General features: G+C 40.7%; 1 protein-coding gene across 1 annotated transcript; it reads left to right on the forward strand.

Annotated features, from left to right (window-relative positions):
• Nucleotides 1-1,703: 1,703 nt before the first annotated feature.
• Nucleotides 1,704-13,115, forward strand: she (Src homology 2 domain containing E). The gene is made up of 6 exons (XM_012865711.3): nucleotides 1,704-2,616; nucleotides 3,445-3,571; nucleotides 6,122-6,376; nucleotides 6,605-6,956; nucleotides 9,146-9,265; nucleotides 11,761-13,115. Exons 1-6 carry the CDS (start codon nucleotides 2,170-2,172, stop codon nucleotides 11,951-11,953), a joined length of 1,494 nt encoding a protein of 497 aa, XP_012721165.2. The 5' UTR covers nucleotides 1,704-2,169; the 3' UTR covers nucleotides 11,954-13,115.
• The last annotated feature ends 4,397 nt before the right edge of the window (nucleotides 13,116-17,512 follow it).

Raw genomic sequence — 17,512 nt, forward strand, 5'->3', positions numbered from 1 at the left:
GATTGCACTTCCAACAAAGATTAAGATGTACCGTTGTTGCAGAAAACCTGAAGCTTGAAGAAAATAAATAAATAAAAGCTACATATTTTTAGCTGCAACACAAAACCCGTCCCACCAGCCAATTGAGGAGATCTATATTTAAAAACAAATATAGATTCACAGGAGGGGCAATAAATGGAAAGTATGTGAAATAATTTCCCAATATACTTATATGCATGTTACCTGCTACTTGATACAGTTTCACATCTGATTCCATTAAAAGTTAGGAATTTCTTGTGTATCAACCCAGTGCTAGTGAACATTGGATAACTAAACTTGCAGGTGCATCTAATTAAAGTAGGATATCATTTAAAAGTTAAATTGTTTCAATAATTTTAATTAAAAAGTAAGGCTCAAACATAATATAGTCACATTACTCTTAAAGTGATAGATTCCAAGTGTTTAACAAATATCAAGTGTTCATGTGAATGCTGAGAACAATTTGTGGAAAGTTTAGTGAAAGGAAAATATGTGGAAAAGACAAGGTTCAGAAGCAACAGTCTTGAGAGAATTGTGAGGGATAGCACATTCAAAAGTTTGGGGGTTGAGTCACAAGGTGTGTACTTTGGCTGGTATCAGTGTTTCAATGGCCACCACACACAGAGGAGTTCATGACATGGACTACATTTCCTGCTTGTCTTTCAATCAGCAATTCCTGAATCACAGTGTTAACTGAGTTTAGAAGACAAAGGGTCTGGGAGGGTTACAAGTGGTCCACAGTCCTTGTAATTTGTATCATTTGTTCAAAGTCACCGTTTTTCAAGATTGTCCATTATGATCTTCATTTGCGAAGCATCCTTCTTTGCACATTCATCTCTAAGTCCAAGAACACACCCCAGAACAGAGTCCTTCCTGTTTATCAGCTGTTTCAGCTTTTTCAAATCACTGAAACTGATGCTGCTAACCCAGCAGGTGACTAGAGATGGGTTTTCACCCCTCCACAACAACGCCCTCAACAATGACATCGAGGTACAGCCTATCTCTCCGTAATCTTTGCTCCTTCTCCCATGATGGTAATAGTGTTTGATATATTCTCTTTTCACCTGAAATCTACAATAATCTCTTTTGTGTTGTTTGCATCCAAGAATAGACAATCATTCTCACACTAAGCCATGAAGCAGTCAACCAGCCTTCTGCACTCTTCCCCACTTGTCCATCTCTGATACACTCAGCAACAGCAGAATTTCAGGTGATGATTGAACTCTGTATTGTACTGAAAGTCCAAAGTGTACAGACGCCATCTGGACCTGCTGTCTTATTGCTGTTCAGTCTCTCCAGTTGTCTCTACCTGATCGCTAGAGACGATCAAGATGAAGAGGGAGGCAAAATGAGCACAACTCTTGATTTAGACACACCAGGATCCATAATCAAAACGTAACATGCCGTTTTCAAGATTTAGTTCAAGCACATACCCCAAATTAATTTCCAAAGTTATTTGCAAATGTATCTCTAAATTGTTACCTTCGCAATCGACTTGTTTGCAAAAACTCATAAGTTATCATTATTTTATTTACTTACTTTTATTATTTTTTTTTGGGGGGGGGGGGGGGGGGGAATCGCGCAACCTGATATTGGGGGCAAATTCTATCACACATCCCCAGGAGAGTTTGACTCCCACACCGCCCATTCCATACAGCTCCTCCCCACGACACAGCAGCTTCCTTCTTCATCTCATCACTTCGCTTGAGCTGCTGACTGAACGCACTCGCATCTCACGGTCTGGGAATGGGATCTTCACTGGGTTCAAAGAAGAACTTCCAATTCTTTCGGGTTTACGCTCTGCAGAAACTGCTTTTCAAACTTCAGGGATAGTTGTTGCTGCAGGTGCAAGGTGACCACAGCGCAGCCTCTGAAGAGAAAACCTCACCAAGACGCACCGGGGCTTAGGTATCCAGCGCAAGAAACCATCACGTTGTGAAAAGCTTCGCTCGGTACAGCTGGATTCTTTACATATATCTGCATACCAAAGCCAGCTCAACGAAGAAGTAGGCGAAATAAGCGTGCGTAAAAGTTGGAGCTGTTACGCACGGGTGTAAGGTTGGTCTGAGGACGCGTCTATCTGCAAGAAAAAGTTCAAGAACACGGATTTATTGGAGTTTAAACCGTAGGAGAAGAGTTACATTTGCAGTCATGGCAAAATGGTTCCGAGATTTTCCCATCAACCTGAAAAACGGAACGGAGAGGGTCCGCTCGGCCTCTGAGTCTGGTTCCCAGACTAGACCCAAACCTACATTTTCACGGGACAGTCTGAAGGGTAATCCACGGAAAGACGGAGGGGTGGGGAGCCTGTTAGCTGGCAGAAACAGGAAAAACTCTGCCACAGAGCTGGGTCGCAACAATGCCGGCTATGGAGGGACCGTCTGGGACAGCCTGACCACTGGGAAAGGTCGAAAGAACTCCAAAACTGAGACTGGGGCTTCAGATGAAAACCGCCCGGTGAGGAGCTCCAGTCTGGCACAGGCGTACATCAGCAGGATGATCAAAGTAGACAAGCAGGACAAGACCCCCAAACTCGACGGGATAAGCGAACAGAAGCTGTCTGAGAACGAGAAGGCAAAGTCGGACATAAAAACTACGGTGAGTCGCCTCAGACTGAACCTAAACCTAATTGCACCTAATCCAAAAGTGGGATTTTGTTTACTTTACTAAAATCGATGAAAATGTCCCAATGTGCCGTTATATATATATATATATATATATATATATATATATATATATATATATATATATATATATATATATATATATATATATATATATATAAACAGACATTAATGCAATATGTGTTCTTATGATATCCTTTATTTATATTTTAAAAGAATAAGAACTGCATCAGGTGGGTTTTGTTAAAAATTATTTTGGTAGGGCATATTCATTTTATAATGAAACTAAAGCAAGCACAAAAGAGAACCTTTGATTTTTTACATTTCTTTTTTTTTCTTCCATGTCCTGCGACCAATACCTCAAACAAACACAGAAAGACAAGAGAAAATAACACCACTGCCTGCAGTGCAAAAAAGCTTTCAGCGCTTTTCTTTGTTTTCTCCCTCCTCACCTCAGTTCATATTCAGTTTCCATCCCTCTCAAAAGAACACAATGCAGTTTCACTACATTGTGTGACATCAAACAGGCACCAAAAAATGCACTGACCTCTTTGCACAAACATTTCCGCTTGTCCCTCTATTACTCGTCACTCAGTCATAGACACCACACACACGCACACACACACACACACACACACACACACACACACACACACACACACACACACACACACACACACACACACACACACACACACACACACACACACACACACACAGGGTCTTGGACCCCTCTGTTGTCCTTTTTAAAGCTTCATCAGACAAATTACAGGCCTTTATTTATCTTTTTTTCTTCCCCCAGTTGATAATCCTGGAGGATTATGCAGACCCCTTCGACGCAGAGAAAACCAAAGAGCAGCGAGAGGCAGAAAGAGCAGGGGTGAATGATGGCTACATGGAGCCATATGATGCCCAGGTCATCATCACAGGTGAGTCCAAGTTTCGGCATCTAATGATCAATTATACTTATCTCAGAGTCTAAGGTGGCATCCTGACTGAACGAATCCAAAACTCTTTGATCATCAGATCATTTGGGGGAAATGGTTCAGCACAATAAATCTTATCAAAACATTGCATTGTTTACATGTCCCTCTGTTCACTTTGTCTCACTGTCTTTTTAAATAATGACTTTAAAGAGAGCTGGAGCCACACTATACCCTCTGTCTGTGCAAAGACTCTCCTCCTGGCCGGCGGCTGCTATAGTAACACTGTTGTGCAGGGACAATGGGTGCAGCTTCCTCTTCCAGCTTCCTGTCTCCTGCCTCTGTTTCCTTTGCCCCATTCTCTTGATAGAACATTGGCTCTAAATGTGCCCCTGCACTCCACTCCACTACCCTGCACACACACACACAAACACACACAGGAGCAGACACATCTAACACTTTATGGTCTCCTGTGTGTGTGTATGTGTGACAACAATCCAAAGAGTGCCCCTGTCTCTCCCCACTGCTCCATTCCCCCCCACCGCAACTCCTCTCCTGGTCCCGGACCGACCCAATCACTTCCTAGCAGTCAGGAAGCGGCCCCGGTCACCCAGCCAATCAGCAACTGCGCTGACCTTTTCTTCCTGTAACTCCATTGTTTGGTCACACAATAGTGCAGACACACGGGCTACCTGTCAGGCTGCGGGGAAACACAACAAGTAGAATTCCCCGGAAAAAAAAGAAAAAGAAAATGCATGCACCAAGTGGTGCCCAATTAATACACTTTAGTGTAGCTCAATACCTAAAGAATCATAGAGTATACATCTGCGAATTAAAACAAAACGTGACAAGTAATAAATAAATGTATTCCTAATAAGGCATACTCTATGATTTATGTCATCTAATTTATAATGACACAGTGGTGTGGAAAGGTTTAAGTACACAACCATGAATATCATATGGATTTTGGTTCTATGCTTGATAATGCATAGGAACTGTTCCTAAATTCACTGGGAATGACCACACAACAGACAACTGTAATGAATTTCCAAAACAAGGATCAAGGGATCAAATTTGATCTTGAATAATCCTCATGTGTTCCAAATTATCCATAAAGGCTCAAATATATACAGACTTGCCTGCGCTAAACTTTGACCACATGCCTATTTTATGGTTCTAGGTAGCAGTCTGGCTAACAGACAAACCTCTGGCTGAATATTTGACTAAACCTCTTGTAAGAACTTGAAGTGTATAGTCAGATTTCTTTACCTCCTGGTACATACCTGGCTATTAAGCAAACAAGTCTTAAGGCATGTAATATAGTTGGTTTCAGGGCATCGGAAAGGCCATCCCAGTAGCACAACACGTCCAGTCCAAAACCAGTTTCCAGTGGGATCTTTATTCTTTTGTGGCATCTAATTCTGTCCACCTCAACAATCTTTAAAAAAAGGGGGAAAAACAAAACAGATACTACCAACCTACCATAAATTAGAAACTACCGCAAACACCAATACCACTGTCCACAGAGAAATTAGTTGAGAAATAAGACCTGAAACATTTTGACCTGATTTAAATTTGCAGCTCCCCACTTGGACAAAACAAATCCCTTTTGGAGAAAGGTTTAATGGTTACATGGGGCAATCATTGAGCTTTTTGGCCATGATAACAAGAAGAATAGTCAACTTGTGTCCTTCAAACTGTCACAGCTTCAGCTGTTTTCCTAGCAGTGGTACCAGTGAATTGAAAGACTAACTCCAAATTCTTCAGTTTCCTCTCAAATCACCTCCTTGATGCTTAAAAACTGGACAGAATAGGTTTTTCCAACAGGACAGATTTCTCACACACAAATTAGATAAATCAGTCTTCTGGAATCACCCTTGTTAGAAATGCATGTACAGTGATAAAAAACAATATCCTGGGTAGAAATTATAATGTTTAAATGAGCTCTAACAATTCTGCAAAGAAAATCGTTTAGACATCCACTCAGAAGTCTGCTAGGACCTTATTAATGGCTACAAAGTGTGTACTTAAGGTGTATTTTGGCAAGGGATACTTAGTAGAATATTAGCAGTGAATGAAAATGTACAGTATGTTAATATTTGAGCCTACATGTGTAATTCTAACTCAGTTTGGATTGATGAATATTCATCGACTTAGCCAGTAAATATAACCATTTATGCTTAGAGGGCTGCAGGGAGGTTGGTGCCTACCTCCACTCTGAAGACACCATGGGCAAGTATTCAGTATATCACAGAGCAGGATAACACAAAATCAATAATTAGGCCTAATTCAGACTTTCGGACCCAATTCTCATTTTTGAAATTCATCCAAGTTAGATAGCGTATGATCATCCCACCTGCAAAAAATAAAAGCAAGAAAAAAAAAGACATTCTGAAATAAGCAGAATTAAAATATCATTCAAGCCAATAGCCACTGGGGAAACTGCATAGAAATCTAGTCATGTTTTTTAAATTTAGCAACTCTGCCAACAAGTTTGCAAATATCCCTTCATTTCAGTCTTGGTAACCAGTAATTCTCGTCTCTGCTCTGTGGAAGATGTCCGTCGGCGGGGCTCCAAAGACCTCCTGAAAGTGTGCGTCCTGCTGGACCGAGGTCAGAAAGAGGGGAAGGGGGAGGACGGAACGCCTTCGCCCCCTAACATCTACGACACGCCCTACGAAGGCGGACTGGAGGGCGACAGCGAGGGCGTGTGGATCCCTGTCACACGACCGGAGTCTGATGTCCGTCCGGCCGGGGAGTACGAACTGCCCTGGGAGTGGAGAAAGGAGGACATTGTCAGAGCTTTGTCAGGTAGAGAAAGGAGGCAGGGGATGATGGGAAGGGTGGAGGACCAGGGCGTGGAGGAAGAGCGCCATTTGTATACCCGCTTCATACAACAGCTTTGTGTTTGCTTTAGAGAGGAAACAAACTCCATGTTTCTGAATGGATTTCCAGGGAAATGTTTACTCTAGTATCCCTGGCATGCTTTGATAGGACTTCTTATGAAATGTTGATCTTATCTGTCCTGCTTCGTTTCAGCTCAGTTTGAGGGGGTGGATTGTTCTCCCAGTAAAGAGAATTCCCCGACATCTGGCCGTCAGGAGCAGCAGCAGCAGCAGCAGCAGACCCTGAGGGCGAGGAACTGGAGCCACAAGGCTCTGGTCTCAACCGCTGCATCAACTTCCTCCTCTACGTCCTTTCCATCTTCTCCTATTCTTAAACTCTCCCCTCTGACCTTGCCATCTCCTGCTTACCCCACGCTCAAGCTCTCGCCCCACTCGCCCTCTTCCAGTCCCACTAAACTGTCCCCCCCATCCCCTATTTCTCCCAGTTCCCCACTGGATGGGGAGATGTCCAAAATGGATTCCAGCCTGCCCCTGGAGAAGCAGAGGTAAGGGGGGAAGGGGCTAGACCAAACTTCCTCTGTGTTATTGCTGATTTCCTTTATCGTAGTTTTGTCCATCAAGATAAAACTTTAAATTTTACACCTGCACAGTAAATATGACATGCATTTTCTAATAGGACCCTTTACATTCGGCCCTCCTGGAACAATACCTTTAAAAAAAGTTAAATCACACTTTTTTTTACAATTCCTCTTTGCACAATACCTCCAGAGTCCTGGGACCTCTTAATCTGCTCAGTTTAGCCCACAGTTTTTTTATATATATATTGGAATTGGGTCTGAGGATGGAGATAATCAGGGAAAGGGGCTAATTTTGTGTCTGCTAAACCATTTGTGTGTTTTGATTTATCCATATATGTTTTGGATTGTTAAACATGCTGAAAACCTGGGGATGATCAAAGTTCAGTTTTCTGGTTGTGGATACTGGATTTAAAATTTTTTTCTAGTGTTTCAAATAGACCATCCTTTGTGCACATTGAAAAGACTTTCTGGACTTATCAAAGAGAAATAGGCCTACAGCATTACAGATATTCCCCCATATTTATCAGTGGGAATGAAATAGTTTTTTCTCATTTTCATTCTCTGCGTCATGCCAGAACCACCAGAAGTGTTTCTTGGAAACAAGCTTCATCCATCTCTCATGTGAACAAAAGACGTTTCCAGTTTAACTCCCTGTAGCGTTTAGAAAAGAAGAAAAAGCAGTCATTTGCGTATTTGTCCCTGCTTTTACCCGGCATGCCTCTCAGACATCCAGCTGGCTTTTATGTAATGCCTTATCATTTTCTGGATTCTTGGTGACCTTAAGGGGCCCCTATTTGCTGCAGTTCTGTAACATGGAATTTTGCAGGCTTTATTTCCACTTTCCTTACCATTTCCCTGGCTGTGTTCGATAGCAACATATATATCTGTTTTCAGTTCAGGGATCAGATGTCTAATTAAAATCTTGTCTTTCAAACTGTCTATGAAGCCTTACTCTCCCAGGGCCTTCAGAGGATAAACAGGCCCACAGCATCACAAATCCTGCACCATACCCAACAATGGGCAAGATATGTTTTTCTGCATGCTCATCTCTGGTTTTATGGCTGATCTACCTCGAGTATTTGTAGCCAAAACGTCAAGTTTTAGTCTCACTTCAACAAAATATCCAACTCTGGTTAAAGTCCCCATAGGTCCAAATATTTATGTTTGCGATGGCAAGGCAGGAAGGAAAATACTTTTTTCTTGGCTTTTCTTCCAAGCATCCAATTTAGTATAAACAACACCTGATAGTTATGGATACTTGGAGACCACAAGATGGCATTCTTCGCTGCCGTTCTGCAAACTTTGGTTTTCATACCTCCCTTACCATCCTGTGGGCTGTTGGTTTAAACATTGCATCTATTGCTCTGACTGCAGATATGGGCAGGTGTAAACAAAGGGTTATCTTCTTGAAGCCATACAACAAGCATCTCATTTCCATTAACATCTACCAGGAGGAGTCATAAGGTCAAATCTAGTGAGAGTAAAAGGGCCAAATGTACCCTGTGGGAAAGCCTTTTTCTGACTGGAGCTGTTTGTTACCAGAAGCAAAACTAGCCCTGATGAAAGCGTGCTTAATGTAAATAAAGGATTCAGAGTTCAACCTTCAGGTGAGCCTTAATGAAGGGCAGGCGGAAAAGTCTTATTTTACATGCAAGCCAAACTGTCCTTCTACGGTGTAGCGTGGCCTTTCTTTACATGCGGGACCTATGGGGAACATGCTTGGAGCCTGTTTGCATTTCAGTCTCTAATGCTAAGTTTGAATATCTTTAGCGTTTCGCCTCCAGGTGTCAACGCTGCGTACGGACTGTTTATATATGTCGCTTGCACGCAGCTGCTGTCAGCTACGCTTTGAATCTGAACACACTGTACACAGGCACTCACGTTGTCGCAATCACTTTAAAATTTTCAGCTTTACATTCATCATTGTCGCCTTTTTCCGCCACGCAGTACACCCGTAGATCAAGCATACAGTAAATTTTAGTTGACTTTTTTTTTCGTTCCTTTTCCCCTGTTCTCGCTGTCTTTTATTGCGTTTACATGTCGTTAACTTGACAGATGACTTGAGTCCATGTGTCAATGTGCTATATGGTAGTGATCTACTGTCTCTCTGCATCTCGCCCCCCTCCTTCTCCCCCCCCCCCCCCCTTTTCTTCAAGCTGGTACCACGGCAGCGTGAGTCGGCAGCAGGCTGAGGCTCAGCTGCAGCGCTGCAGGGAGGCCAGTTTCTTGGTGAGAGACAGCGAATCAGGGACTAGCAAATACTCCATCGCTCTGAAGTGAGTATATGCAAGCATGCGAGTGCAGTGCATACAGAATGTTCTGTCTCTAAATTATTACGTATGGTAATTTTAGTCGCCATTGTTCCTTTTTAGAACAATATCAATATCATTTTGTGTCCGACTTCCAATCTCCACATTTTGCAAAGCTCCAACCTTCTGATACCGATTTGGGCTGGTTATGGTTTGTCTTTTGGAGCTGCAATATAAGAAGATGAACTGCATTCAGATGTTGTTTTCCTGCTGTAAGCAGTCATTAATTATTTGTTTTAGCAGAAAGATTGACAAGAGATAGAGTAGTCGCTGTAAAACAGCTTTGTCTTTTTTTTAAGACCGAACATTTTAAACCGTCTTTAGCTGTTTGTAATGGCATTAAAAATGTACATCACAACTAACACTGATCAAAGAGCAGTCTTTGTGTGTTTATCCCAGACCCACGCTACAGAGCAGAGGTCTGGGGTTACTGTCAACAGCCCTGCAGCGAGAAAGTCCTGTGTTGTGCTTTGTGTTATTTTATTTTATTTTGCGTGTGCATAGAAACACTCCCCAACTGGCCTCATTTGGATATATGGGATGGGAACTGTGTTAAGTCAGATACATTGGGAGTACAGTGCGACTGTGGAACAGGTTTATCAATTTGTCAGATAATAGATTAACTAAGCATCTTTAAATAGGACTTGTCCAGTAGATGCACCCGGGTTAGACAGGTAGGGAGGACATTTGAGGGAACTGATCTGCAGTATATTTACAAAAATAAGCTGAGATGTAGCATTAAACAAATTAAAATGGCTTATTTAGAAGCTTGCAAGTACAAATGGGCTAGTGACGTTTTGTGTGAACCAAAACTACAATCTTGTATTTTGATAAAAAGTGTTTACTGTCCAGAGCCTTATGCGACACGTAACTTAACCAAAGCTGTGGGGTCAGTGTGTGCACAGCTCAGATCCTGTACTTTACCTCTAGCCAATAGAAACTGGATGATTCCAGTCAGTCCCTGAGGAGGGCTGAAAATGTTTTCTGTATGGCTTAAATGAAATTGAAAAATCAAATGCACTTTTTGCTTTATTGTCCACTGTATATATGAGTTTAAGGAGGGAACTGTTTGATAAAGTCATTGATGTGTCATTGAAGTGTGATGAAGATAAGCTGCAGTATTTGTTTAAGAATTGTGTTTTTCTGTTGTCTCGGTATGGTTTAAAAGCTTGGCATCTGCGAAAGAGGAAGCTTTATGTTTGATGAACGGTGTTGATATTGGTCTCTGTCTGCATCTTTGAATATGATCACGTGTCTTATAAGCCCATCAGTGTTGGGATCCTCTATGAGGCATGGCACATAATTAATAAACTACTAACTAACTAACTAACTAACTGTATTAGAAAATAAAGGTTCTTGACTTAACTCAAAGATATCTAATAGTTGCTAATATTTGCAAATCCAGGGCATTCAATGACAGACAGAGGTGGTAACCTCTAGGATAAAATGTTGTAGAGCAACACTGCTGTATTGAGCCTTCCTGTTAGCTCACTATCCCAAAGCCTGACAGACCTGTCTCCAAATGTCATAGAGTTTCTTTTTAACTGCTTGCAAATTCTCAATTTTTCCTCAACGTCATTTTAAACAGCTGAGTGATACTGAGAACAGCCCAGTCTGAGTCCCTTTCTCTCAGTAAAAGCGTCGTCACTTAAGAGTATTATAGATTCTGGATATAGTACTGTGATCAGATCAATTTGGGAAATAAACAAAGGATCTTTTAAGTTTTTGATGCGCTGGTCTGTCTTAAGGGCTGATCAAGCTGGAAAATAACCAATATCTGTTACCAGTCAACTTATTAGAGCATCTCTAAAATTGTATTCTCAAACAATTATGGTTTATAAAATTTTTACCTTGACTTTTGTACCTTTTTTTTTGTGGCGTTAAAAAAAACTGTGTTTGTAGTAACAATGTATGTAATTTGAGTAATGGCATCCACAATAAAAAGTGCTGCTGCTAATCAGGTAGTGCTTACGTGTGATGCATCAACCTCTCGGAAAACAAAAGTGCTTCAGATCACCGGTCAGGTCCAGTCATGCTGTAGACTATCCAAATTCAGTCATCAACAGATTTCTCTAACAAATACTTATCCTCAGAATAATTATAAAGGTAAATTTTTCCTTTCTTTTTTGTGCATTTACCAGGATTATAATAATTAGACCATAGATTTGCAGCAATAATATGAAAACGTGGGAGATTTGAGTAATAGTGTGTATTCATGCGCCTCGGTGCACATTGGTTGAACACTGCTCTTGGGACTCCACATCATTAACCCCATTTAACCATTTGCTGAACTCAGGAGATACACCGCCTCATTAGAGGAGTGATGATGTTTCCAATTTACAGGGTCTGTAGTTTCAGAACCTCTGCTTGTAAAAATTGTCTTTCTGGAGAGTGTTGCCATAAATGTATATATTATTTATATTTTGCTTTTTTTCTCTCCTCTTTTTGTTTTGCTCCACCAGGACCAGTCAAACTTGCGTTCACATCATTGTGGCCCAGACTAAGAGCAGCAAGGGCTTGGGCTACACGCTGGATCAGAGCAGCTGCGTGTTTTCCAGCATCCCTGAGCTGGTCTATCACTACTGCTCTCACAGACTGCCTTTCACAGGAGCAGAGCACATGACCCTGCAGCATCCAGTGCCCCGGCAGCACTAAAACATAAAAAAAAAAGCAAGAATACATAAAGGAACCACATTCAGAGACCACTGCACATGACTCTCCACAGACATAAATGAACACAGACACTCCACTTTTGATAAATGTGTGCACAAAGTGGAGGATATGCTGCTTTACAAACCGCCTTGTACGCCTACTGGGTTTGTATTGCGTCAATACACCACCTAGTGGTCAATGTCAGGCACTTCAATTCAGTACATCCTACTGTAGTGCTGGCTTTTACAACATTGCCATCACTGATCTAACGCTCTCAGTCCTTACTGAACATAGACAGGAAGGTAAGACAATTATTTCTGAATCTGACTCATTGTTTTATCGGCATTTTCAACAACAGCAACAAAATATTCTACCATCCCTAAAGACCCACACGATGCCTCTACACAAAATCAAATGATGCATGTATAGTAGAGACTATAACATTTAGGCAATCATCTCACGGGATGCCCTCAAAAGAGTGACAACATAATAGATTAGCACGTTCAGATACAGTTAGGCACCATCTGCAATATGCCTGATTAGAGTATATACAGGTGTCCAGACTTGTGAATGAGCCGATTGATCTGCCCTGAAACTCTTTGTCAGATAAAAAAATTAACATTATTGACTACATGAGTGTAACTAAGGAGTTCTCATAAACCCGCAGGACACAGTCAGCAAAACTGTTTCGGCATGTGTGACTCTGCAAATATACTTTGGAAAAAAGGTTTCTGCAGTTTAGTCTAATAGGGTAATTAATATGGAGACCATGTGGTGACAATACAACATTAGACAAAACACAGGGAAAAAAGGTGAAAGAAAAATACATAAACGCTTCTAAATGCGAAATAATATTAGCAAGCATGACTAAGGGAGGTTGTCAACAACAAAACTGTTTTTTAAGGCTTTATAATCATATTCAGTTCTTTTGTATCGAAGATGCCATGTTGCTGAAGTTCTTTAATGTGCTGTTTTGTTTTCACATTTTGTTATTGTCCCTTTGTGTTGCTGTGTTCTGTCTAATGTAGTTTCTGCATTTCAGAGCCTCTGTACCTTATACTGGACTGTTTGTTTTTTACATGAATGCCACTGTGATGTGGACTGTGTTTTATTGTTTGTAAAACTGTTACTCAGCAAATAAAGTACAGTTTATTTTACCTATAAATATAAGGTGTCATAAATACACTTGTCAGCAGCACAATGATGGTTGGAGTTGCGCAGGCAAGGCCCAGAGATGAAAACTATTGAGAGTCTATGGAAGGAGCTGAAGATTAGGATTAAAACAAGTGCACCCTTTCTTCCTCCTCTGGACCTCTTGGAGTTCTGTCATGGAGTCCTTCAGCGTTTTTTCACTGTGGAAACTGTAACCTCAATGTCTGCTGCCACAGAGTCCTGCTCATAGACGCCTCCTCAGGAATCCGGTGGCATTGATAACGTCCTCATTCTGCCACATCCAGGTGATTGATCTGAAAACTAGGCTTCAAGCCTCTGCTGTCTTTTTCTATCCAATTCCTTGGTTTCTGCAAGAAAATGAACATTTTGGATATTTGTCTTGACTCAGCCATATTTCTAACTTGCAATGAAGCGTTCCTGTCATCAGTTTAGGTATTTGAGGTGTTCTTTCGCAACCCAATGAAACTAATGAAGTCCTTGATTGGTTGCATCAGGTGTGCCTCAGACAACACCAGATTTATGATTCATAATTGTGGAGATATATTTTCAGGGGTGGTTTGATGATTTTAAGACTACCGAAAGTAAGATTTAGTGTTTAAACTCATTCCTCAACTGTTCCTGGATAATTTGTGTGTTGCAAACACTTGAACAATTTAAAATTTTGTCAAAAAATAAATAAATTGCAGATGGGGTTAAATAATCTTAGGCTCAAATGTACCAAAATAGCTTTTTCTGATAACGTGTTTCAGCAAAATAGATACGCTGAAGTTGCCAGGTTCACCTTCGACCAATACGAGCGCACACAGACTCAACATTTTTTCACTCTCTTTTGGGGGGGGGTGTTTCAATCCTCACCAAGACACACAGATGAAGAGACTGCAAGACTAAGCAACAATTATCCATGGTATGCACTTGTGGTAATATGTGCCTAACCAGTAAACACCAGTGTGCAGGGTTGCATGAGCATCTCTAACGGAGCGTGTGCATGACTGTGCAGGCGCGACTCTGTGCAGCCGAGTGTGAGTGAGTGTGTGTGAACATGTTGTTCTTTTTCTCTGGCTCTCTAAAAAAGAGAAAAAAAAAAGGCAGTGAGAATATTTCTGTTCAGGGATTACCATGTTGCCATGGTGAGTAGTTGGAGTGAGGTAGCGCCATCTCTACGGGGAAAGATGAGAGAGGAGGAGAAAGAGGGAGGAGAGACAGGCTGTGGTATAAAAAGAGCTATGAATAATCGTAGTCATAGTAGCAATGTAGGTCCCACACAGAAAAGCCTGCGTGGTTTGTGAATGAATGGCTGCGATATGAGATGTGAGTGCTAGAAATTGCCCAGAATGACGTTTCTCACTCCCGTTAATGTCAGATTCTGGATTCGCTTCATTGGTTGTGCAACACCTTGATGGGTCAAAGTGCAAGACTGCCTCCAGAACAAACACAAAGCTCCAAATCTTTGGTACCGTGCTTCCTCAGTGGGTCACACATTGCAAGGTTACACAACAGTAATCTGGTTTGGCTATGTTCTCTTAATTAAATTATAAAGTAGGACAAAACAAACATGAAGCCCGGGCTGCTGGACACATGATTCTTATAGCCCCTCTCTGTGGTATGGAGGACCAATCCTGCCATAATTAAAAATACACACAGAAATAAATGAAGGACTTAATAATATAAAATGGCTTAAGAAAAGTGTCTAATAATATTAATTTGTGTGCCATTTAATGTGACAAAATAATAAAAATAAGATATTTCTTCAACAATTCATCAATTATTCATCAAAAAATATATATTTTAACTTACACTTTTATTTTTACTTTTCTTCTTGCTTTTATGCTGACTTATTTTTAACCCTTGTATTTCTGAAACAATCATTTATTTCTGCCTCTAACATTTCTAGCTGTTTTTTTACCCAAAGGATTTACACCTGCCCTTTTATTTCCTTTTCCCCTTTTTCCACTTCGTGTATTTCTAGTTCTTGTATTTAAAGCAACATTTTTAAAGCATGTTTTTACTCCACCATAAATATTTCTTTCTATTTTATTTTAAACTTATATTTCTGAAACATATATTTATTTCTGCCTCTAACTTTTCTAGCTGTTTTTTTACCCAAAGGATTTACGCTTGCCCTTTTATTTCCTTTTCCCCTTTTTCCACTTTGTGTATTTCTACTTCTTGTTTTTAAAGCAACATTTCTAAAGCATGTTTTTCCTCCACCATAAATATTTCTTTCTAATTTATTTTAAACTTATATTTCTGAAACAATCATTTATTTCTGCCTCTAACTTTTCTAACTGTTTTTTTACCAACCCAATTTTTGCCTGCCCTTTTTATTTCCTTCTCCCTTTTTTCCACTTCTTGTATTTCTACTTGGTGTTTTTTTACTTCCTCTTTTTCCACTTTGTTTATTTCTACTTTGCGTTTTACTTCCTCTTTTTCCACTTTGTGTATTTCTACTTCGTGTTTTTTTACTTCTTCTTTTTCCACTTTGTGTATTTCCACTTCATGTATTTCTACTTGGTGTTTTTTTACCTCCTCTTTTTCCACTTCGTGTATTTGTGCTTCGTGTTTTATTACTTCCTCTTTTTCCACTTGGTCTGACTGCAGCTGTTAATGTTAATACGATGGCAGGGAGGGAGGGGGGAGAAGGGGGCGGTGTCACCGGCAAAGCTTCACAACTATTGGCTAAGGCCTGCCTCCCCGGAAACGAGCCTGCATCAGCTGGCCGCTTTCCCAGAATGCACCGCGGCCGCAGCTTGCTTATGGACAGCGCTAACAGAGATCACAGTGGTAAGTTAAAAATTACCTTTCCTGCTGCTGTTGTTCTTTAAAAGTACGTTTGAGGCAACAACATTATACTTTTAAGCTTCCCTATATGGCCTGTTTACAGAGTTAGTGTGTAATTTAAAAAGAACAAGTCCGACATGAGTGGACCACAGTGATCAGCAGATTCATTCGGGAGCGTCAGAAAGCTATGGTGCGTTCAGGAGCATGGGACATTTCATATTTACAAGGAAAGAGGCATAAAACGGAACAGAACTTCACTCATACAATATTGTGTCTATCCAGAAACAGTGTGGGCTTTCTTACAATACTGAATGCTCTATAATTGTATTTCGGTTATTTTTTTTATTATGCACACCTGCTAGCTTGTTATTCTGAAACTTCTAATGTCCCATGCTCCTGAATGCACCATAGCTTTCTGAATGCGCTGTGCTGTGTAGATAGATTCACGTCTGATCTTCCGCTTAAGACAAAGCTTTGCAGTTTCAAAACTCATGTCGGCTCTCACGGTTTACTGTTGTGTGAATGACAAGAGACCACAACAAATAAATCAGCCATTCCTCTAGGGAACGCAAAAGTATTCTGAGGTTACGCAAAAAAATATATATATTTTCCCCATGTCCCCTAAAGGGCTCTGTATACACTTCCCTCGGCCTTGTCGTGTGTCAAGTGCTGCTGGTTCTGATGCCGTTTTTTGTTGTTTTAATTCGGCAAAACGTTCATTTGTTTTGTGTTTATCTCACTGACTTGAGTTGCTTTGCTAGCCCAACTGTGCCAACTGGTAGTCATTTTAAGATTAACATGCCTATTTCCTACTTTTATCTTAAAAAAAAAAACATTGAGGATGGTATTGAACAAGTGATAAGGTTGAAATTGTGACCATTTCTTTATAACTCATGGGAAAACGAAAACACAATTTTAACATAACATTGCAGGGTTAGGGTACTTTGTTGTACCTACTGACCACAGCATTGATCATTAAGATAGGAAAAGTCATTTCTATGTCTGCCCACTTTTACAGTGATTAATCTATAAATTATGTGCAGTTAGTTCAGTTCATTCTCTTAGTGAAATGGCAAAATTAATCAATACATCTTACAATGAGAATCTGTACATTATAAAAACACCAGAGAAGAGAAGCCATTTGTTACATTTGCTATACTTGACTAGTTTTACAGGACTATACATTTTACTTTTTCTTTCTTGAGAACTATATTAATTTACATGTTAACCAGGTATAGTTTTATGATATGAAAAGGTGAGAAATTAAAAGCCAATTATGGTAACATTTGGCATTTTTTATTTACAGGAAGAAACACCAACAAAACATGTGAGGATAAGGAGAGTGCTGGTGACCCTCTTCTGGCTGGCGGCGGTGCATCCTATAGGGAAACAGCCGACATCTTTGTGACGCCCTTGTGTGCCAGGTGGTGCACAGAGTCATGAACTCCTTGATGGGGATCATTAAAAAAAAAAATTCTTCCCAAAAAGACAAGATTTGGAGGGAGTGGGTGCTGGTTTTGCCCGCCTTGCCGGGATCGAGGCGCTCAAAGGAGCGGTGCCATTGGTGGGTGACGTGCGAATTGTTCCACCTGCAGAGCCACAAAGGAAATG

This window comes from Fundulus heteroclitus, chromosome 3, assembly GCF_011125445.2.
Source record: "Fundulus heteroclitus isolate FHET01 chromosome 3, MU-UCD_Fhet_4.1, whole genome shotgun sequence".
Lineage (NCBI taxonomy): Eukaryota > Metazoa > Chordata > Actinopteri > Cyprinodontiformes > Fundulidae > Fundulus > Fundulus heteroclitus.

Bases quoted from the DNA above. Each gene is read 5' to 3' on its own strand.
- she (XM_012865711.3), top strand. From the start codon at position 2,170: ATGGCAAAATGGTTCCGAGATTTTCCCATCAACCTGAAAAACGGAACG. The intron at 3,572-6,121 runs GTGAGTCCAAGT...GCTCTGTGGAAG, and splicing joins TGCCCAGGTCATCATCACAG to ATGTCCGTCGGCGGGGCTCC. The intron at 9,266-11,760 runs GTGAGTATATGC...TTGCTCCACCAG, and splicing joins AAATACTCCATCGCTCTGAA to GACCAGTCAAACTTGCGTTC.